Source organism: Bombus affinis, chromosome 14 (genome assembly GCF_024516045.1).
Source record: "Bombus affinis isolate iyBomAffi1 chromosome 14, iyBomAffi1.2, whole genome shotgun sequence".
NCBI classification, from domain to species: Eukaryota; Metazoa; Arthropoda; class Insecta; order Hymenoptera; family Apidae; genus Bombus; species Bombus affinis.
Window position 1 is genome coordinate 5,905,067 of NC_066357.1, and position 24,504 is coordinate 5,929,570.

The 24,504-nt window shown below is 33.8% G+C and overlaps 3 protein-coding genes, 1 long non-coding RNA gene and 1 pseudogene across 4 annotated transcripts in view; all 5 read left to right on the forward strand.

The window, feature by feature from the left end:
• Positions 1 to 1,727: 1,727 nt before the first annotated feature.
• Positions 1,728 to 3,982, forward strand: LOC126924495 (uncharacterized; annotated as a pseudogene).
• Positions 3,983 to 4,067: 85 nt separating this feature from the next.
• On the forward strand, positions 4,068 to 5,373 carry LOC126923848 (ATPase inhibitor mai-2, mitochondrial). The gene is made up of 3 exons (XM_050737747.1): positions 4,068 to 4,230; positions 4,772 to 4,904; positions 5,042 to 5,373. The coding sequence occupies exons 1-3, from the start codon at positions 4,184 to 4,186 to the stop codon at positions 5,171 to 5,173; spliced, it is 312 nt and encodes a 103-aa protein (XP_050593704.1). The 5' UTR covers positions 4,068 to 4,183; the 3' UTR covers positions 5,174 to 5,373.
• Positions 5,374 to 5,493: 120 nt separating this feature from the next.
• Positions 5,494 to 6,201, forward strand: LOC126923849 (uncharacterized). The gene is made up of 3 exons (XM_050737749.1): positions 5,494 to 5,616; positions 5,716 to 5,809; positions 5,872 to 6,201. Exons 1-3 carry the CDS (start codon positions 5,576 to 5,578, stop codon positions 6,043 to 6,045), a joined length of 309 nt encoding a protein of 102 aa, XP_050593706.1. The 5' UTR covers positions 5,494 to 5,575; the 3' UTR covers positions 6,046 to 6,201.
• Positions 6,202 to 7,202: 1,001 nt separating this feature from the next.
• The window catches only part of LOC126923838 (syndecan), a 226,844-nt gene continuing 209,542 nt past the window's right edge, over positions 7,203 to 24,504 (forward strand). Inside the window, exon 1 of the mRNA XM_050737732.1 lies at positions 7,203 to 7,470. Coding sequence (XP_050593689.1) covers positions 7,399 to 7,470 — 72 coding nt within the window. The 5' untranslated portion in view covers positions 7,203 to 7,398. The remainder of the gene's footprint in view (positions 7,471 to 24,504) is intronic.
• LOC126923864 (uncharacterized) overlaps positions 14,675 to 24,504 on the forward strand; it is a 124,182-nt gene continuing 114,352 nt past the window's right edge. Inside the window, exon 1 of the long non-coding RNA XR_007713332.1 lies at positions 14,675 to 22,490. This is a non-coding gene — a long non-coding RNA (uncharacterized LOC126923864). The remainder of the gene's footprint in view (positions 22,491 to 24,504) is intronic.

Consider the following 24,504-nt stretch of genomic DNA (forward strand, 5'->3'; position numbering starts at 1 on the left):
CACACTCTACTTTGGAATCTGCTTCAGGATGTACGATTATTTCTGTTATTTCTTTGTAATGAATACGAAAGTAAAATGAAAGTAAGTCGTTTGTTTTCTAAAGGGTTGAAAAATAATCATGTAAATTAAACGGTGACAAAATTGAGAAATTTGAAAAGTTATTTCACATTTCATTTCCGAAATACAAATTTCCTAATAAAAGAAGAAACCTCTGTAAACGATTTTATGTATGGGATAAAAAACGAATCAAAATATGAAACATACACGTGGATAAACTAATGTTTCAACTTCCTGCATGTATGCATCCGTGTAGTAATAAAAAATATTTCAAATAAAATACTGTCACGGGGAAAAAGCGTCCTGTCTGTGAAAACGTCTGTTAACGTCCGCGTGATTAACAGTTTTGAGTGCTATTTGGTTTTATGATATCGAATGTCAAAGATATCGTGAATTGCACACGACAATCCTGAATAGTTAATGAGAGAAGAAACAAATGAATCGATACAAATATAAATCATAATTATTAATCTTCTACTTAATAATTCTGCGATACTTTCTTTTTCTTTTTATCCTCCGTAACATGATCATTCGCAGTGTCTTGTTTTTTTATCTTTCCTAGTATTTCATTATTCCTATACGTTCAAAATTTTTGTGAATTAGTCATACAACCTTCAAATAATATCATACAAATATCAATCTCTTCGCTCATAACTCTGTCCCACACAATAACAATAATTATAAAATTTCAAACTATAAATCAGCCCTTTCAAACTTCTCTCGGATTTCTCTTTAAAAGGGGGAAAACAGAAGTAACACCATCAATTGTGAAGATCGATCGAAATTATAAATCAACCCTTTTAGTTTCTTGTTCTTGCATGCTCAGTAATTTATCGTTTTCACAACTTAAATATCTCTATAAATCCGCAACAATCATGCAGTAACCACTGTTACTAAGCACAACCACTGTTACTAAGCACCCTTTTTCTCACTCTTTCCTCTACAACACAAAAAGACAAAAGCAAAAGTAACACGTTGGATTCCAAGAATCAGTGAAAAATACGAACGAATCTTTTCAAAATTATTTTCGGCCTTTCTTTCGCCCTTCTCTTAAAGAAGCTTGTTAAATTCTTTGTAAGAAGACATTCTTGAAAAGAAGTGAACGAAAGTAATAACCTGGATTACAAGAATCTACCGAAATTACAAATCAATCTCTTGCAGCCCCTTTCCATTCTTCCTCCCACATTTTTCTTTAAGAGAGAAAACAAAAGAAACAAGACTTAGACCCCAAGACCTGATCGAATCTACGAACCAACTTCTCCAAACCTTTCTCATCAATTCCTTCGCCCTGTTCCTTAAAACGATGCAAGAAGAACAGCATGGAGACGCGAGGATCGATGGAAACAATGATCGCGCGATCGAAAAACGACAGGGCAGAAACGTAACTGAAGGAAAGTTCAAAATCGGCGGAGGAACGACCGCAATCGCAATAAAACGATGGAAATATTGGGATCGGCGCAATATGATTCCGCGACGGATCGCGAAATGAAACGAAACAATGTTTGCGTTGCGCGGATCTCTCTTCCACCCTCTATCATCCCCATCTCCCTTGCCCTTTCTATCCATCCCCTATTCGTTCCTGGCTCACCTCGTCTCTGTTTCTCGTTCGTCGCTTTCACCCCGGCTGGGAATCGAGGATTTGTTAATATCGAGCGCCTAGCTAGTACCGTGCCAAAATGGCTGACGTTTAGTCATCCCTTAGTTCCGATTTAACTGGACGTACAACTGCATTGGGTAATTCCACGAACGCGAATTTAATCATTAATTCTTTTAGTATAGTAGAGGCGATAATTCGTTTGTTATATCATTTGACCTGTTTTAACGGCTCTCAAAATCGTGTTGAAAAGGGGGGTTGAAAAAGACAGTTTTTCAAGATCTCAAGATCCTCTAAGAGAATTTAGTCGTAGGAATTTTTTCATTTTTAGGCATTTTTTCAGATTGGACGCAGCGCGTCGTAAATCTTCCAATCGCACAAATCGTGGTTGGGGGTTGAAAGAGGAAATCTTTGAAGATTGCGGATTCTGTAGCGTGATTTAGAGGTTGGCTAGTTGTAACGATCTTTGTGGGATATTTTGGTCTCGTTTACGATCTACCAAGGAGTCGATATTCCAGTAATTTATTAGACTTATCGAATGTTAAGTTTCGTAATGTGGAATATTTTAGCTTCTTTTGGATCCATGATATTTCGCCACTATATTCGCGTTTATTGGATATTCGGAAATCTACAATGCTATGAAACTCGATTTATTAGGACTGTTTTGCTCAAAAGAATGTTTATTAGCTTATTTTGATTCACGTCCTATTTCCGATTATATTCTTGAGCAGATAGAATTTAATTATGCGGAATATAGATTTTTATTGGAAATAAATTAGTGTTAAATTAGCGGCAACAAATTAATTCATTCGACCATGAAATGAGCAATCAATTCTGAATAAACACGAGAGATAAAATATGAACACTTTACAAATTACCGAAACTATTATCCCCTTGACATATACATACAAACTATAAAAAGAAATGAAAAATAAACAAATAAATAAATAGGAAAGATAAAATATTAAAATCTAACACTTGTTTGTTTACAAATTACCAAAACCTTCGAGTAATCATAAACCTTCGAGTTTCTATAAAATCGATAAAACGTAGTTATTGAAAAGGTTTCCAAAAAAATGAAGAAGCCCACCGATGGAATCTGATGGTAGAAAGAATCGTTAAAAATAAAAAAGAACTTGGCACGTGGCAATCAGTCTTTACATAATACTCATGTAGACGTCGGTAAAACAACTGACTGCGTTAAACCAGCGTTTAAACAAATGAACGAGCGAAATGTCACCTAATCGCGACGTGAGTTGACAGGCGTGCGTTTCTCTATCGTGGAATTCGATTGAGATCCATTAAGTCGCCTACTAAACGAGCAATCAATTTCCATTAGAAACTTCGGCGCCAGTTATAAAGTCAAAATCAGACGAAGATGTGTTCGAATTCGACCACTGTGTGTTTAAAGAGACGAGAGATGACACAGAACTGGTCCCCGGAAGAAACAGACGTTTTGTTTTCATTGATTAAGGCGTAAGTTAATGCGATCGAGAATAAGATCGCTATGAAAACCGCTATGAAAACTTTTGCTTGGCAACGATGCACTCCGCTTTCCGTCGAAGATTCTCTACGGACAAGGATATCACCAGAATGAGAGAACAATGAAGGAGAACGAAAGAACAAGGCAGAATAGAAATAGTTTGCTAAGACGGTTAGGCGTTTGTGGAGTTTTACTTGTTTTATTGATTTGATTAGAAACGATGACGATCGATCGAGCGTGTGAAGGACGATTACACGTTTTCGAGCGTGTTTTTGATATTGGAGGGTTTCAAATGAAAATCTATTTCATTTGTATTTAAATTCACGCGTACATGTAATATAGATATATATCTCCATTTTATGTAACATAACTTTGCTTAAAAAGTAAAACAACGGGAAGCTTGAAGTATTGCGAATATATCTTGAAAGATGGAGAATGTCGTACAGGAAATGTTATTGGCATTTCATTATACGTAAGGCAAACAGAAAGAAGGGTATTGATTTAGTGTGATTTCGTCTGTTTCCGAACAGAAGATATGCCCTCTTCGAGCGTGAAGAAAACAAACGATAGGGTTGACGGTGATCAGGATGAATCTGCTCAGAGGACGACGTCGATGTCTGAGATAATTCGTAAGGAACATGAGTTCAAGCAGAGAACATTGAATATCGAATTAGAACGGGCGGAGTTACAAAAACAGACAGCGGTTAACGAGTTGAATGCTTCGGAGATCAAAAGGCAGTTGATCGAGAATCAAGCCGTTGAATATTACAGCTAATATAGTATTATAATTACTAATATATTATAACGTTTATACATCTATCGCTTGCATCGGCAATTTGTATTTTTACGTTGGCGATTATGATAAAATAGATAAGTTACTTAATTCTGTGGAAAAATTGATTTAATATTGCCGCCAAATAAGAGTCACGACAGCCATCTCGCGGAAATTCTACCGAATCAGCACGACGTGGTGTTCCACTTCGCAGTAGTGTATAGTTTCTAATAGAATCTTCAGCACTTGCTATACTTTGAAATTTTCATAGAGAACAATGCAACGAGTTATTACTACGTTTTCTCGAAATATGGCTTCATTGAGGTACAAAAGAATGTTTTCCATAGGGATGGTTAATGTTAATTGTATAGATTTTGTTTCTCTGCTTAGCTTAAATAGACCCCGGCTTTTTTGTAGTATTTGCACACAATGTAGTTAAAGGCAACGTACGTTGTATTTTAACTCTTTTTGTAAAAATATATCTGCAATAATCTAAATAGATCATTCGTTCAGTTAATTAAGATATATATTTTTTGTAAACTATACAAGCTTGTAGAGAATTATTGACTTTTTGGTATATGTACTTAACTTATGTAATAGTCTGTAATAGGTTGTGTTCTTATAAAATATCGTTTATAATATTTTTGCAATATTGTTTTCATCGTTCTGTATTTATTTTTATTTATAGTATTTGTGATTGAAGCGTAGAATAGTCTGAATCAATGTTCTTTATTCAGCTGTTTATTTGTATTGATGATATAAATGGACAATGAGTATTTTTAACACCTGCTGCTATGTCACAGCTTTTTTTGGCACTATTAATCATTAGGAGACTAATTAAGATTCAATCATTCGATTATTGCAGCCAAGTAAAAATGATTGGTGAACGTGGATCTGGAGCTGGTAAAGGAGGTGGCGGTGGTGGAAGCATCCGTGATGCTGGTGGAGCTTTTGGAAAAATGGAAGCAGCTCATGAAGATCAATATTTCTATAATCTGGTTAGTTACTCCTATTTCTCTGCACTAATTGAATTCTTATGGTGTTCATAAAGTTGCTAGAAGATGTAATTCCATTATGTTTCTATATATCATAATCTATAATGATTTGCTTAGAAATATCAATATTTTGATTCTAGCAAAAGCAACAAATTCAAAAGCTGAAAGAGGACCTTCACGATGAGATCTCTTTCCATGAGGAACAAATCAAACGCCATCAGGAAGCCATAAACCGTCACAAAAAAAGAATCACAGATATGGATGATAAATAAACTAATTCATCTTACATCAATATATCTGCATACTTTCTAAGAATGATGCTGCTCTTTCTAATGATGTAACTGTTATATTATTACTAATAGCAATTATAGTAGACATTTATGTCAGTACTTTTTTTTAAATATTATACACAAAGATAATATAGAATAATATATACATATATACATATTGAATAAAAGCTGTAAACTAATAATTATTTTCTTGTACTTATGCAAAAGCTCTTATTTATATGTCTCGAAAAAAATTAATATCAATACGATTATATCGATCATATTTCGATAACGTATACATTCAAATGTTTCATTGTTCGTGACAGAAAGTCGCAAAATTTCTGTTTCAATTTATGAAAGAATTTTTTTTCGGAAAATTGATGATATTAAAAATTATTGAAGATAATGTTTCGATATATTTTAAAAAGATTATCGCCTGAAAGCTGGTAAGTTTGATATTTAAAAGTTTTGTGTATTATTAAACCCTCTTGATTATTTTTATTGGTTATATTAATTTTTTTGGAATCATACGACAGTTTTAATAGTTCTAGATATTTCACAAGGAGATACAGTGATTCTAATAAAAACAAAACTTCGAACAATGATATTGCATACGAGGCTGAATATTATTACAAACAGGTAATAATTTTCAATATGTAAAGTAATCACGATCAAAAAATGTTTGTTTGCTTACTTCCCAGGATAAAGAATTGTTAGAAATGTTAAAACAAAAAATGCAAGAGGAAGTGAAATGCATGCAAGACGAGGTGACATCAATGCGTAATAAAATTGAAGAATATAATCGTACCATCAACGAAAATCTCCGATTTTTAAAAGGTCTTGAGAAAGATTTATCGGCTAGCGATAAGAAATAGCTTTATTGTGATAGTTCTCTCCGAAAATGTGAAACACATTGTAATTAGTTGCTAATGATACCTATTAAAGTTGCAAATACATATTCAAGAAGTAAGAAAGTTTGATGCAGGCTTAAATTTTTATATTTTATGATTAAAAAATGGTTGATTGACAAATACGGTAGTTATTTCTTGAATCTTTATTTTATGAATTATTACCACTGTATGAAACGAATATGAACTTGTTTAAAGATGGAACTCACCATTATGGCGTTCTTGTACAATTTTCCCGCTCATTTATTTTTTCGTCTCCATCATTATTCTTTACTCCTTATGGCAGTTTGCCTAAACATGAGGAACGAAAAAAGATTAGAGTCAAATTTTTACAATTTTTGTTAATTTTATCTTATTCTTAATTTTTAACTATCTATATGTTAAGTTGAGTAATAAGTTTGTTTAGCTTTTAGTGTTATATTATAAAAATGTTATGTATATTAAACGCAGTGAACGAACACACGATAAGTAATATGAATAGTATTCAAGTAACCATTAAGTAATTGAAAGAATATAAAGATACACATATCAGAACTTTTCAACAAAATAACAAAAAGCTAACTCACCTCACTTGCAAAGAACAATATGGCGGGTTGAAAATTATAATAGTGTAAGTCAGCATTTTTACAATTTGGATTTACTTGCGTAACTTTCTTCTAAGCGTAATTTTTAAAAGTGTTATCTCGTTAGTTTCGTAAATAAATAATAACTTTATTCTCTATCGCGATTCATTTCCATAATGTGAAAAAGCAATACATTTCTTATAACGATAAACACAGAACATATTTTCTGATAACTATCAATGGCTGACACCATTATGCTTTTCAGCCTTCCATATCTAGAAAAAGATTACGCACATCATTAACTAAATATCATATCCTATATAAAAATACGAATTTATTAGATAACATAACATTTAGACACTAATCAACTTACCTAGCATTGCACATTTTATTTTTCCTCTATTAAAACTCCTACTTAGTTACTACAAACGAATTTAAACTGGTTTAAAATTCAAATACTTCGCGCATCGTCGTAAAATCGCCGAAGAGAGACTTCCGATATCAACCACTAGGCCGCGCTCGCGTTCATTTCAAAATGGCGGCAGCTCGGCGGTGAAGTGACCGATCGACGCGCCCTCAGTGTCTCGCGGTTCATCGATCAGTGTGGTGTGTGTCGCGTTGTTGCTCCGGTGGATTTTTGGTGGTTTCTTCCTGGCTGGGACGTACGCGTAATTTTTTTCGTTTGGTTTCGTAGAACCGACGCGGTGATCGGTCAGGGGGCTCTTGAACGGGCCCAGCGGTAATTACAAAGGGAAAGATGCAACCGAGGATATACTGGATCCTGATCAGTACGGCCGTCATTCTCGCGGGATGCAACGCCGCTACCGAGGTGAGTACTTGCTTTCGTAGCCTTGTTTCTCCCTTCTGTCACTCCTTCGACGATCGTTCGATCCCTTTTCCTTCGTATCTTGTCATCACTCAACAACATTTATTTTAAAAGGATATTTTATCTGAGTACTTAGCACGTTATAAGTGGTGCTGTAGACAGTACCTAAGCCAGCAAATTATTTCATAACATTGTATTCTGATTATACCGCTAATATAATGAAATAAAATAAAATAAATCTAGCAAATTCATTGAACGTACGTTACAAATAGTTTTAAAAAGAAACATGCTGCGCCTCTGTCGTTCACTTTTGCGTTTGCTTGTGTTTTCATAGAGCGGGTCTGTTTCTTAGAAATACTTCCACTTATGGAATTTCTATCCTGAATATGTACTTGAATGCGTCATATAATCGATGTGTCGCGTTCTTACATGACATGTATCCTCCAGTTTGTGTACGTTCAAATCCTAAACAGACGCCGCACGACGCGACTCAGGCAGCGGTTGTTTACGCTCCATTACCAATTGCACGAATTTGTTTACTCGTTTCGTCGTGGCGTGCTCATGTGGACAAAACTCGGTTTTGCTCCGATACTAGGACGATTTAAACTTGTTGTTGTCGATCCAATTGTACTTTTATAATGTTAAAGAGTATCTCAAATTTGTGCAAAATATGGACAAATTGTTATAACAGGCTACGCATGTTTATGCAATTAGGGAATATTTGAAAATAGAAAAATTTGCAGGATGCATTTAATATGAAAAATATATAAAATATCCAGAGTGATGCACATATTATAATATTTAATAGGTGAAACAGATCTTTATTTACATTTCATTTTTTACATCATGTTAACAAAACTATGAATTTGCATAAACTTCCGCAGTCTGGTTACCATTATATGCGTGCTTTCTCGTTTCAATTTCATATAGAACATTCTATTAAATTATTAGAAACTTGATTTACTTCGTAAAACGAGGAAGATTAAAATACAAAAATTCGAGATATAGAAATACTCGAATTTTCGTAGATACCTGCAAGTGATTTTTTTTTATTTGTAGTCGAAGCAAATTGCTTATTTATAGGTCTATTGCATACTAGTGACTTGCTTAGTATCTGTTTCCAATATGTTAACTCTTGCAGAACTAGATGTTTTTAGATTTTAGAAAATAATTTTTGTTTTTTAGGTATTAACAGTAGAGACACATATTTTCTGATCTTTATAAACAAGAGACATAGTAGCGTACTAAAATTGGGAATAACTTTATCGAAAATAGATACGTTTATCGTTTAGTTAGTGACATTTTGAAATACAATGTTGCTACATAATATTATCGATTTCGGTCATTTTTTCATTCGGTTTTAGCTCTTTCGTAGAAAATTCGTGGTTTGTATTAGTTAATTGGTCATTAGAATATAAGAAAAAAAAAAAGAAAAAAAAAAGAAAAATACATATCCTTTTAAAATATTATTTTAATTACTATATTACTATACATATACATAGTTTATTATTATATGAATATAACACAGATCCATATAATAATTTCGTCGAATACCGTCTTTAGCTTTCTAACAAATTAAAACAGGAAATAAATCGATAAAAAATTGATTTTGGGATTCGAAAGGACCCAAGACGGATGGTACGAGTGTTAACGTTAATAGCTCGTTCTAAATTGGTTCTCGGAAGGCGCGGTGCCTTACAAGACATTTTTACCTGCCGTAATTACATAATATGGTAAATCACGGGATATTACACGCCCCTACGCGGTGCGTGCCGCGAATCTATTATTTCGAAACTTTTACTGTATCACGGGTGGCGAGGTGTCTCGTTCTCTTCGATAGCCTACGTTACGACAGGATAGGACAGGAATTCTTCTACACACTCGTATATGGTCGATCATTATAGTGGCTACGAAAGTATACGAACACTTGAAGGAATTTTTTTATAAATACTTTAGGTATGTGCGTTATATGAAACATTTTGAAATTTATCAGCATTATAATGAAAGGCGATTATCATGATTACATTTAGCGTTTAAACAAATTTGAAAATAAAACATCAAACATTAAACGAATTTGAATATATATAGAAATTATAAGAAATTCAATACAAGTATATATTTTGCAGAGATGTCGAAAGTGCTTGAACAATCAATTATCCATTATATTAATAAATCTCGGTATTAAGTGGTATTTTTTTTAACACTCATTATGCGTTTAAGATGACTATTTTTGTTGTGCATTGATTTTGATTAAAGATATGTTTGCAGAGCTTCTGTATACAGCTAAACACAAAAAATATTCGTGCAGTTGAAATGTAGAAATAAAAAGGAATAATATTTTCTATATTATTAAATAAATTCAAATATTTATACAAATAATAAATATACACTGTAATTGTATGTTATAATAGACGTTTATATAAATAATATGATTGTGTAATAAATGTACAGAAATATTGACGTTATTATTATTAAGAACGTTTTCAAATAATGCGTAACAACATGTATTTAATAATATAGGAAATATTGATCCTTTTATTTCTACATCCCAACTGTGCGAATACTTTTGTCCCTTACTATATGTATTTCCAGATTGGATTCAATATAATTCAATATAATCATGAAAATCGTGTCTCATTGCTAGGCTATATATTTATTATAAATAAAATAGAATTTATTATACAAATTTATAATAAAAATAAAAATTATAAAATTTGATAGCGCGAAATTGCACAGAATTGCACAGTATATGTAATGTGAAAAGATATATAAAACGTTCAAAGTATTTTCTATAATACTTGGTAGCTAAACCAATTTTCCATCGAGGTTCTACATTTGTTAATTGTATTTACAATAATATAAATTTGCTCTGAAACCTACAATCTACTCATTATATATGTATATTCCACATAATATACGATATATAAAAATTTCCTATGGTAAGTGTTCGAATACTTCCGTGAGCAACCATACGATGTTTTTTTTCTCTCGCGCCATCATCGGTCGGGACCGTTGTTTATCCTCTCGTCTCGCACGGTGGACGAGGTATCGGACCACGAGGCGCAAAAACGTGAGACCAGAAATATTCTGTCCGATGTTGACGAGTAATTCGAAACTTTGCCAACACCATCAGGCCTGTATACATTATTTTTTTTTTTTTTGCTTGCTTTTCGCAAAGACTCGACTATCGTTCGGGCGACTGTAGCAACATTGGTGCCGTGGTGCACGAAGCGCTTCGACGAACCTATCGACGGTTGAAAAATATCCAAAACATTACGCGTTTCCATAAGTATATAAATATATACTTGGTCTTTAAAATTTACACTCACTGCCTACTTTTAATAAGACATCTCTCTATATCTTCCTCATTAATCTCTAAATTAATAAGAATGTCTTAATAGACACACAATAAAGACTTAATTAAGACAGACATCGTTAGACATAACAGGTATTGGTTTTCGATTATGTTCCATTAAAATTATCTTGTTCGATGATAAGATAACATCAGAATTAGAAAATGAACAAAAATATAATATGCTTATCATGCCTTGCTCCTGCGATCTTAAAAATTGCGATTTAAAAATTCGAAGTCCTTCTCATCTTTCAAATTCTCTTCAAGCGTTTTCTCTCGACTAAATTTGATCTTGCAACACTGGGTAATCTTGTTCGTTTATCGTTTTGTATTTTTAAATACAATATTTCATATAAAACAAACGTGCCTTTTTTTATTATTAAATGACGTAAAAATAAGGAATCAATAAAAATGGACTCGTGATATTTGCTCATGGCCCTTAATTGCAAACGGGGCTGAGGACGAAATGAATGTATCTTCGATGGAAAAATTGATGACGATACACATGTGTTGATTTACGACGGGAAGGTAACGCGGATATTAATTGAATTCATTTTAGTTAATTATTGCGTGTAAACAATGAAAAGCCCCTGGTTGGTTCCCCAGTCATCGTCCAAACGAAAGTTTCGACCCTTTTGCTCTTGTGACTCGTTCGAATCAGATTCACGCACACATGCGCTCCTACAATTCGCTGAAATTAATAAAGCCCTTTATTTACGCAATGTTACGTGTATTATTACTTAAAGGTATTACTGCATTGTACGGAAGTAATGCGTTACTGACTGAAAATCTCGTTGGTGCCGATAAATCCGCCGATATGTTCCATTTGTTTGCTTCATCCATAATTTTTCGAAGTGAAAATTTACGCGTAAACGTTATTTTTATTATTCTTATGTCACTGCGTGTAATTCATTTGATATTTATAATAAATAATTCATGAACAATTCATTTCGATATTTAATACTAAATATAGGCACGTTACATGATACATAGCTTAGTTTAAATTTGCTTCGTTTATAATTCTTCGAAAGGAGAATAAGCATTCTTTTTATTTTTTCTTATCGTCGCGTGTAATTTATTCGATATTGCTTTAAAAATACTGAAATTAGATACGTTATATGATACGCAGTTAGGTTGGTTCGAGCTGTTCCTCTGAACCATTTTAAGCGTGTGTTAGGAAAAATTTAGACATGGATTTCGCTGTAAGTATAATGTTTACGTTTATTTTATGTTAGTTCGTTAAGAATTGTTGTAGAACTTCGGTGTACGTTAAGCATACGTAGGTGGTTTTTATCGTTGAAGATAACTTTTTCATGAAAATGGCCCGCAGAGTATATCGAAGTAGTCAGGTCAGTGAACTGGAAGGTCGTGAACTTCTCTATTCCTCAATATTCTATAGGTTTTGTACTTTTGAGTAGACAATTTCTTTTTTCGATTTAAGGTGATACAAACTGCCATTGTTAGGTAAAGTAGATACATTACTCCATAAAATATTTAATACGAAATCATCTTCCGATTGATAACATATCAAGTGTTTTACATTATTTAATCCTTTACTAATATTGCAAGTAATTGATGATAAGAAAGAATAATAGTATTTAGCAGCAGATTATATTGGCAATAAGGCATATTATTTAATAGAAGATTATATTTAAATAATATTATTTAGAAATTTACACCAAAAAAGAGAATGATATTTCAGTGAATATTGTTTGTTATTTAATCCTTTTCCCAAAGGGCCTAAAGATAACAAAACAAAAACATACGTACCGCAAAAATGCCCCCATATCGTAAAGCTTGAATGCTTTTATTCGAACGTGAAGTAGTTTTTACGCGAAAGAAACATAGAAATTGGGCCGGAAGGGATGTTGGAAATGGACACGGAAGAACGATGCCCCTGTAGTTCCGTTCGTTGGCCATTTCGCAAGGCCGTAACCTGTAGCACTTGTACGCTCACTGTTCAGCACAAGATCCAGTCGAACTTGGTCCACAACGAAATCCTATCGATGGTTCACGCTGTTATATCGAGAACCAACGAATCAGATTTCCCTGAGCTATCGTTATTTCATGGTAAACTTTACGCTGCTCTGTTCGTCTCTCTCTCTCTCTCTCTCTCTCTTTCTTGCTCTGTGCGCTTGCAACTTTAGTAATAGTCACATGTTAGTCGATTGTAATCTTATCTGATCCTTAGAAGGTTGATGTTCTTTAGAATAATCAAAGGATTATGTCGTTAGGAGAGTTCTCTTTGAAACTTTGAAGGGGAATATTGGTGTTTGGAATAAACGTGTGTTGTGATCGCTAAAATGTTGTTGTAACCAGATTATGAAGTATTATGAAAATTGAACAATGCGAGATTGGATTGTTTGACGTAGAAAATTGAAGTTAGTACAACCATAATTGTAATATTTTGAATACGAATCAACAGTTACTGCCATTTTTGTTCATTCGAACGACGTCCAACCATCAAATCTTCCAGCCTCTAAGATGCCACACTAGGTTCTTCTCCATGAATTAACCTTGTAAAACGTGATTAAACAACGAATATACTAGGGTCGTTGATCGATGATCGAGCGTATAATGCAATCGATGTACATTGTACGGGTGAGATGTGACGGCAAGAAGCCCTAAAAGCCCTCGCCTCGGTCATTTTCCATTGTCCTGCCAGGCATTGTCCTACCGCGTCGGCATTCGAGATTGGCCGATGCAGAAAATGGACCCTAGGGCCACCTTTGATTATTTCAGTCAGTTTTTTAAGTCAAATTATCAGATACGAATTGTTTTCATGCTTGATCGTATTTTCATTCCGCTTCATTTCGATCTTACATCGAATCAAATCGTCGAACAAGTTGCATAAAAATTGCTAAAAAATATATTTTATCAATTGTATTAGTTTGTCCGAAAAGTTCCTTTCGTTTTATGAGGAAATAATAGACGCACAATGTTTTTTGTTTTGTCGAATTACGTACAATCCATTTCGTTCTGTTGATATGAACACCGCGACATTTTACAGACTTAGTTTCACGTTTGTATGAAGGTTCATTGTTGTAAAAGACACGTTTGCGAAAGAAAGACATTTTTCGGACAACCTAATAGATATTATAATGTCCCACAGAAGACACTATAACTATTACTGTATCGATAAAACCTCTAGTTAATGCAATGAATATTACATAAATATCATAATGTGTCCATAATATTTCTAATTAACTGCTACATTCTATAATATATATTCTTCAAACATCACTATAATATTCTTCAAACATAATTCATCCTCACTACTTCATGGGTACAGTGTATCCTCATTATTATCAATTAATTACAGACATAATCTTTTACGAACACAGTATAACACCATTATTACTATATCCAAACTATTTCTAATTAATTATAGATATTACAATACTCCATAGATATAATACATTACCATAGCATATTCTAATTAACTAACTATAAAAAGACAATACTACAGTGTCTATACGTAATACCATGGATTGAATGGAATAGAAAATATTTCTGCAAACACGTGATATTTCCTTTTCTTCCCATTAATGTGTAAGCTTACTGTGGACAATTTACCACAAGGGTACGTGGTACGTGCATTAATTTCTGAATTTTACACGTACAAATTTATTTCTGTTTGTGTCGGGATGAGCAATTTTCCTGTGAAAATTACAACGTGCACCACAGTGTGGTATTGTTGTTGTTGTTATTATTATTATTATTATTATTAACGTTGTTGCTATTATTGTTATTATTATTGTTGAAAATGATAACGTGAGTTCGCGCTCGCCATCCATATGCAGATAAGCTAATTACAGTAAATAGTAACTAGAAGATACTTGTCTATTGTTTGTTTTCATCCCTAGTCCATGTAAGAAAGTGCAAAGAAAGTGAAAAGATAGATTTATCCAAAGAATAAAATAATAGCTATTGTGATCCTACCTCTGAATACAGAAATAACAACAATTATTGTTATTTATTATTATTATTATTATCATCATCATCATCGTCGTGTACAGGTTGTTGTTTTTTTTTGCTTTTGAATCTGCCTAGAATTTCTGTGGTATATAGCATAACGTGGTAATGTCTCGTCGAAGAGCAAAACCGGGTCTGAAGGGTACATGACCCGGTTCCTTGGTTCCGATTCGATTCGTAAAATTCGTGAGTCACGTTGGTCGTGAAACAGCCCCGGGTTAGGCCCCAGGCTGCTCTCAAGGGGCGGGGGAGGCTTTGGCTCGTTAGGGGGGACTTTTGCTCGTTAGGGGGCTGCGAAAGCCACATGGCAACGTTTGTACAACGATGCAACCTACCCTTGTCTACGTTCCCTCGCTGATATTCACTAGTGAGCGTAGCTTAAACGAGGATTGGTCTGACGAACCACACATTCACCCCTGGTACCGCGTTTTACGGTGGTTTCCAATGTTTTCTTTCAGGCGTTCTTCCTTTGCTTCTCTTGTATATTCCAGGTTCCGACGTTTTGAATTTATGGAAAAACGCGGCTGGTATTAACCATTTCTCCGAAGATTGTTTATTTTACATTTTGTATTAGATATTCATATAGCGTTTTTATTAAGATATAAAATATTTCAACGAGGTTCTGCCGTTCTGTAACTCTTCCACTTCGGAGACGTTATCTCTGCAACTTTTTACCTTTGGAAGTAGAATTTCTGCAAGTTTTCGACTTTAGGAGCCTGCAATTTTTTCGCCTTAGAGATGCTTTAATGATCATCTTAGTTTTTGGAAGATTCGCGCGTTAATAATAATAATAATAATAAAAAAAGGAGGACGGAGATTAAAAAATTCGGTTTACGTTATAAAATCGCAGCTTCTTAGTGATACTTAGAGAAATTCTCTTTCGTTCCAAAGATCTCCAGTAATAGGTATACTAATAATAAAAAGTGCAAGAGAGATTTCAAAAGGAGAGACGAAAGGATTTCTTTTTTTTTTTTTCTTATATTATTGAAGCTCCCCAAGAATAATTGGAGAAGTTAATTACAGGATGTAAGAGGTAAAGGAAAAGCGATTGAAACGGAGAGAAATGGGCCCCGATGGTCGTCATAAATCGGTTTAGAGGACGTCGACCAACATCGAGTCGCGTTTTCCAATTGCCGGGCAATCCTTAATTTAACCGGCGGCAATGAGAACGCTTTAAAAGGCCTGTGGGTGTTAGACTCGCCGCGTGAAATATCACCGGTGATAATGACGCTGTCTTCGCGCGTGGAAAATGCGAGTTGTTCGTGCTATGTCGGCCATTTGGTGTAACAGAGAACGGACAGCTTATAAATATTCGTATCGTATCGCCACGCATTCTCGTTGCGTAACCGCGCCCAAGAAGGAAAAAAAACTCTTCTGGTTGCTGTAATCTCGAGATCGAGCCGCAATCTTGTTTTCGTTGGCGTATTAAATTCAACGATACACGCAGTGCTACGGTTCATCCAAGAGTTTGCCTGCATTTGCAATCTGTCTGTTTATTGGATTGTATTGTGTCATCTTGTCGTTATTTCGATGATAATTTTTTTCATTTGTCATCTTTTTAATTTCTTTCTGGTAATTTCGATTACGAAGGTTACTCGATATACAAAAGTTCATCTTCTTGGAAATGATGTTGCATTGCTTAAAAATTGTTTGCCGATACGTCGATCGAATTATAGTAATTACTTTCATAGTTTCCAGTATATAATTATTTTCGTTTCGTAGATGTTTCGTTTCGCATTTAAATAGATTAATATTATTTGCTATTTATTTATATTTGATTACAACGTTACAAGATGCGTGAAGTTTTTAATCGTTTCTTCGTCTTTTGCAATTTTGTAATTTTCGTAGAATTCTTGTAATATTCCTTTTTCGAATTAAATAAACGGAAAGTTCTATCCGAAGTATGGAATACATATTTTAGTATCGTAAACGGAGTTCAAAGATCGTCTTACTGTATCATTTATCGAAATAATAATTAGCAGTTACAATTAGAATTTCCCTTCGACACAATTAGTCAGTAAATTAAATCGCTTATTGAGCCAGTTTTACTTGCAATAAACACACTTACGGAAGCGAATAATTCGTTTTTTTTAGAATTAAACTAAACTTGATCCGACTGTTGATAGTGTGTGTCTAAATGAATAATTCTTTTTCATCGATTTTCTCTACGAGAACTATTTCTTGTTTCTCTAATTTAGTTATTCCTTGTTATTATGTTTGAACATTGAACGGAACATAGTAACCGGTGTTTGAACAATTTTCATATTCCGTCCCTTTATTTACCTTACTTTGTTGCATGGAAATTGAGTATCGAAGTTATTCTGCTCGATAATTCTTCTCTATGACGCGTGAATATCGAACCGTGTAGTCATTTGGCGATTTATTCGTTTTTCGTTTGCATCGTTTCATTCTATTTTGTATTCCCCTCCTCCTCCTCCTCCCCGAGTATATAACCGGACACGAATTCTTGATTAAAATTGTTAATTTTTTATTCGTTTTTTCTTTGTTGCCTTGAATCATTGTTGAACGCGTGTTGCATCGTATCGCGTTCAAATCTTTTGTTTAAACTCTGTATACATTTAATATTCCATCGTTGCGAAATACCACGTAAAAACTGAGCTTTCATTTTTTTCTACCTTTTTCAAATTTAATCCCCTATGATATTCAATTATGTACATTGGCCGGGATTTTGGGAATGAAATTTAACGACCGTACTTTCAAACAAAATTTCATTTTCATCTATGACTTTCATTCTACATCGCGTAGAAACGCGCGGAATTATTAAAGGCAAATTGTATAGAATATTTTTGTCCTCGTTCGGTTCTTGCCTTTTCGGTCCATTTGTTCGCTGGTTTCAAATTGCCAGAGATCAATACGAAATTGAAAAATTGTAATGATTGGGTAAAGTACTCTATTCGAGATAGTAAAATGGAGTTTCTGTACTTTTAGGCTGAAACAATGCGTTCATTTAAAATTCCCTGGAATCAATACCATTGGAACTACTTATTGAAATTGCTCAAACTATTTCTTCTGGCGAGAATCGACACGTAAGGTACACAGCAGTTTGTCAAATGTCTGTGTTGTCATTTGTCAAAAATGTGTTTACCGAGTTTTGTTTCCATTAAATTCGCAGAAGCATTGTTTACAGTCGATTCTTTAATGGGGCATCGTTTAATTGGATCGTTTAATACATCGCCATTGGATAAATTGGACACGTTATTAGCTTCTAACTAGAGAGTTAATCAAGCTTGAACAACCTTTAGATTAATCGCAAACCTTCCAACAGGAATAATAATTAACGCTGTGTTAGCCTGATCGTTTCGTTAATTATTTCCACTCTTCGTAATTAAATCTGATCGATCTGTTTCAAGTTTACTTCTCCACTGTATTTTTCAATTATTTCCCAACAATACCTAACTCTAAACTGTAATCTATATTATCCAATTTCTTCATTTTATTCTGATACTTTTATTCAATTACATAGGTTTCTTTTAAATTTTACTTTTGAAGCAAAAAAAAAAAAAGAAAAATTTTTACATAACCGTGGTGTTTACTCGTTGGTTACTTCATTATTTATTGTTAACAAAGATTGCACGTATTATGCAACGGATGACTGTTTATTAGGAATTTTAAACGTAAGATAATTTTCAGTTGACTAACGTTTATACGCGTGCTCCTAATTCATAAAGAGACGTGATTGAATTATGTACCCTCGTTTTCTAGCTTCATTATCTAACAGTTTGCCTCTACTACAGGATAATCCATTGTTGTCAAGCATTTAACTTGCATGAATCAGCATGTAAATCAAAGACACAGTGTTACTCATAGAGATTATCGTTTTAAATACCTTTAAATCATTCACAAACTACAGAAATACTGACGTACTTACAGTGCATGTTATCATTCACTGTCAATCTTCGATTTTTTATTTCTCATACGGAACTCTACAAAGTTCTAACATTCTAGTGTATTAATATTAACAAGATATATATAAAATACGTTTAAAAAATTATTAGCGTGTTTAATTTTTGCTTTCTACATTTACAATTAGTACTACAAAACTCTTCAAATATCTGACACGCTCCATTTTAGTAATCTCATTCTATTAATTTCTTAACTATCTGTAATTAATTTGTAACATGTATGTAATTAACCGTATTTATTCGTCATCAATGTATGCTTGGTGCTTGTATTTTTTCTTCAAATGTAATTATCGATTCTTATAAACTTCTCTTAAATAATAGTAACGTTTTTAAAAACCAGTTTGGAAATAGGTATTTTCACAGCTAAGTATCGTGTTATTAATTCCACAGAATTATTGTTTAAATAATGAAATATATTGACTAGAAAATCTGTTGGATTTAGTTATACTTACCTCATCGTGAGTTTAATTGTAAACGATAGAAGTATTAAAATTGACAAATATATCTTCTATTAATATTCTGATTATCTTCTTTATAAAAATGTCATAATTTCTCCTGTTCTGCTTCTGTTTTCAAAGTTTCTCTTTTTATCAGCTAATACAATTCCTGTCATTCTGATATCCATTATTTATTCTAACCTTGTATTAATGTTTATTCATAATACTCGAGCACGGTATATTTCCTAAGATGGTCATGGTGTCGAACGACAATGGGTCATTGTCTGGAAATTTACAATGGAATACATTAGAAACGCGGTGTAGTAACACTTCCCATTGATGTCTAATGTCATTCAAAATTCTATGTAGTCGGCGTGTTCACAGGGAGATGCCGGTTACTCACGATCCTCGAACGATTTACATTCTAATTTCCAAACGAGTCATTTCGAACTTTCGACTCGAGTCCCTTCTTTTAGTCGATCGTTTCTTTAATCAGGAACAATCTCGATGAGAATCGTTTACATTCTGTAAAATAATAATATTTTGTATTAATTATTATATTGAAATATTTAATTATATATTAATTAGTTTTTTTTCAACTTATGCCTTAAATATACAGGGTAGTTGGTAACTGGTGGTACAAGCGGAAAGAGGGTGATTCTAGACGAAAAAAGAAGTCGAAAATGTAGAATAAAAATTTTTCGTTTGAGGCTTTGTTTTCGAGAAAATCGACTTCGAATTTTCGCTCGGTACGCGTGCACCTTATCACGTCTCGTTCTCACTGTTCTCATAACGGATCTCACTGTAGATCGTAAATATAAATTTTTATATTTATTAATTATATATATATATCTAGATTTATAAATATATATGTTAATAATTAATAATTATATATAAGTATATACATATGTATACTAAAATCAATTTTTCCCTTTTTTTGGCAAAATTTTCAAATTTTTTCTATTTTTCTTTTTAATAAAATTTGAAAAATTTTCCTTCGACGCTACGCTAATCGTAGAAAACAATACATTAAAACGTGAAACGTCACATGCATATTATAGGATTACATAGTTGGATAATTCTTGCGATTATCAACCAAAAATTTGTGTTTCCTTAAAATTAAAATAAATATCATTGTGAAATAAGCAGATTATAAATGATAATTATGAGCACGTAAAAGACTACACCGTAGAAAGTGAATTGAAAAAATAGATAATGTTCGTCTTTCGTAATTATTAATCAGAAAGTAGTATTTCTTTAATCGGAAATTAAAATACATGTTATCGTCGTGAAGTTCTAAAGGCATTTTAATTAAAATTCCGAGCGAGAGTAAATTTTGAACGAAAAAGATGGGCAACGCCCGAATTTGTCAATCAGTCTGGAGGATTCGCGTGACCTTGTCTCCCGAATAGCGAGATGGCGTGCTATAGTAGACTCGTTTAGTGTCGAAATGGCACCAATTCACCGCGACGAATATTAAACGACGGACGTTAATGGCCTTTTACGACGACTCGTTTGAGCAAGCTTAGGTCAGGTTGGGGCAACGTACTTTCGCGCTGGATAATAGGTATATGTAGATAGACTCTCGGGCATACTATCGCAAAATATCATAGAACTATGCTCTTTCATCCGTGTATCACGCTAAAGGAATTTCTAAAAAATTCGAAAATTTCAATGGGAGTTATGGTAATGCAATTCTATCGGCACGATGATAGGTAGTGAATATCTAGAATAAATTAGTATATTTAATTATATTTCGTTTAATATTTATAATGTAAGTTAAAAATAGCGAACATTTGCATATCGAATATTTTATTCATATCGAGAAACGAATACACATTTTAACCGTCAGAAAGATTACAAAAAAAAGAGAAAAAAGGAATTCTGTTGACGAGTATTTTCCAAAACAATCAGACTTACTTATATCTCGAATTAAAGGCACAGAACATCGAGTAGTGTTAGACGCATAGAAAATTTCTTTTTATTAACTTTTTCTAACTTCGTTCAATATCTTCAGTGTAATTTTGAATATTTGCAAATTTAATATTTTAGTCATATCGAAAAATGAATATATGTTTGAGCTATTACGAAAATAGCAAAAGAAAGACTCGTATTTCAAACCAAAGACTAAAAATCGGGCAAAGCTGAGAAAGACTGAACGTAAAACGAAGTGTCTTAAATTAGGAGACAAGTGTTACGAAAATATTATGGAACGTGGAAGGAATTTTTCCTCTAACTTTCAACGAATTGTTGCTCCGACTTCTCAAGCAATTGTGGGAAAAATCGATCGAGTTTCCCTCAAAAGGAAGTACATATAACACGTATTACGAAAAAATTCGTGTCGGCACGGTTTCGTCGAACGCAGCCGGTTGATTTAAGATTCTTTGGGCGCGAGCAACGCGACCATATAAGGCGAGTTCTTAAACGGCGAACAACAGTCGCCCAATCGGCGTCCCACGAGAGTCACGCGGCTGCATCGAACGCGGAGGAATTAATTATCCAGACATTCTTGTCGCTGCTAACGTTGCAATAAACATTAGTCGCGAGAAAATAATTTCAAAAATATCTTTAGTGCTGACGCTGCTCTCGATTCTCGGATTTAAGGTCTTCCAAAGATGACCCTTATACGTAAAATTCGTTTTTCTTAATTCTATTCTCCAGCCAAAGGATCAAAGAAATGTAGCAATATGTTACGTATTTCTTTTATAGTGCCTTTTATTCAAAACACCCGATACATTTTATTACAGTTATTTACTTGTAGCGAGTCGTGACTGTGTCCAATATCGAACACTGCGAAATCTCGGCAAGTAAATAACAAAATCGATCAATAGCGTAGAATATTTCGTTAGAAGAGACAAACATATCCATATTTGAGCTTCACTTGGGAAGCTTTCGTCGAATACAATCGATCGTTGTACGTTAAAGCGTATGAAATCGTCGGAGGAGGCTAATTAAATAACGAAATTTTTTAACGAGGGCAAGTTAATAAATATCTGTATTAGTTTTGCATGATTTATTATTAAATATGTTTGCTTTCGTTGTTTAAAAGAAATTCACTGTTACGTTTGTCTCCTTAGTGTAATTATTATTTTTCTGTTGAGATACGACGTGTAATGTGCTGAGTGTATATGATGTAGAAAATTTTAACGATGCTGCTACTCACGATGACGATGACGATATAAAAATTTATATTCATTTTCCGGTGGCAATTACAAAAGAGACAATAATGAACAATGTGTCCAATGTAGCTCGTTGTTTCCATTGATATTACAGAGGATGTGCTTCAGGTGCGCCATTCGCGTGTTCAACGTATACAAGACAAAGAGAATTAATGATGTAAGTTTAAAAGATGCAAGATATTTGTTTACCAGCTGTTTTTCTCCAAATTTAGTATTCATTTCTCACAGCAAAAATACATTTTCTTTTTTACATTTCTTTGTAAATTTCCTGGATGTTCCGTGTTACGTACCATTTTCCTAATTCGCCGCATTTGACTCTCGTTTACAGTTCCTGCCACGATTTCAAGACGCTTAAACTTTTGCACAGTCAACTATTAACACACGAATATCTGTTAATTTTATTTTGACGTTAATTTTTACGTCATATCTCGACGCTAATTTCATTAGAAAAAGAAAACAGTTTCTCCTTCTGGCAAGCTTTTAAAATCAGATGTTTCATACCGAGCGCGCAGTTTCCCGATAAGAGTAGAAAGTTTTAATAAAGAAAGGAAAGAAAACGCGAAGAAAACAATTGGAATTGGAGCAAGCTTACATTTATTTCGATTCGCAGAGGTTCTTACGCAGGTTTAGGCGCAATGGAACGAACAAACTTCTAATCTTGTAGAGGTTTTCGAATCGTTGCAGTTACCGAGGCCATCTAAACGAATAAGTACACTTATCGCGCGATTCTTTAAATATTTATTCTACACGCTTCGCAATAACGTGCGCGCAGACAGAAACGTTCTACCGTTTCGCGGGCTTTTTATATTTTAAAACGGGCAATCCTGGCTAAGTTCTCGATTAAATTAGACGAGCCGCGCTAGAATTCGATTGGCAGGGTTCAATTTAATCTACGGATCCCCGAATCAGGAGCGGCGGATTTAACAGGATTATACTTTTCCCTCCGCTTTCAATAACGATCCATAGGCGAACGCCGATGAATTCGAACGACGCGATAAATTCTTCCTTTATCCCGACGACGAATTACCTTCGCACGCGAGCAGCCAAACTTCCAGCCGGAACACCAAACTATCCTCCAATAACTTCCATTGAATTTCATTATTTCTGCAGGATCCCAGAATTTTCTATTTCTTCTCCTTTCTTTTCCCTTCCTTTCTTTTCATCAAAAGATTCCTTTAATCTCTGACTCTTCCCTTGGCTTCTATTTTCATTCTTCTTAAGAAAGTATTCTAACGCAGAATTTTTGGATTATTCACTTTATATACAGGGTGGTTGGTAACTGGTGGTACAAGCGGAAAGGGGGTGATTCTAGGCGAAAAAAGAAGTCGAAAATATAGAATAAAAATTTTTCGTTTGAGGCTTTGTTTTCGAGAAAATCGACTTCGAATTTTCGCTCGGTACGCGTGCACCTTATCACGCCTCGTTATAACGGATCTCACTGTAGATCGTTGTCTCGATAGATATTATCGCAGTTTAAGTTTGTTTTTGCCGTAACGGAAAATTAAGAATACATAATGAAATAATATGAAGTAATCATAAAGTTTATTATTACAAAAATTGCTGAGAATGTTGCTCATTGTGCCGAACACATACTTCTGCTCTTCTAATTAAATTTCTATGAACACTTTCTAACGTATTCGATTGTTTTAAAGTATGAAAGGCTACAATAATGTCAATCGAGACAACGATCTACAGTGAGATCCGTTATAACGAAACGTGATAAAGTGTACGCGTACCGAGCGAAAATTCAAAGTCGATTTTCTCGAAAACAAAGCCTCAAACGAAAAATTTTTATTCTATATTTTCGACTTCTTTTTTCGCCTAGAATCACCCTTTTTCGGCTTGTACCACCAGTTACCAACCACCCTGTATATAGAATGAGCAAATTCCGTTTACTAATATCTTCTACACGTTTCAACGATATATTCTGCACGTTTTGTTTACAACGAAATAACAAATGCGGATGGTTTGTTGAAATAAACGAAGCGTCGTTATAATATGTCGCTATCAAGTGTTAGCAAGGCGCCCACGGTGGTCACCCGTGACCACCAATAAGATAAACGGTCCATTGGGGAAGAATGTTGTCTTACATCGTCAATTTATTATTATTTTGCCATTATATGCTTTGAATAATAAAAATACTCCCGTGGTGTTCTGAACGGAACATGTGA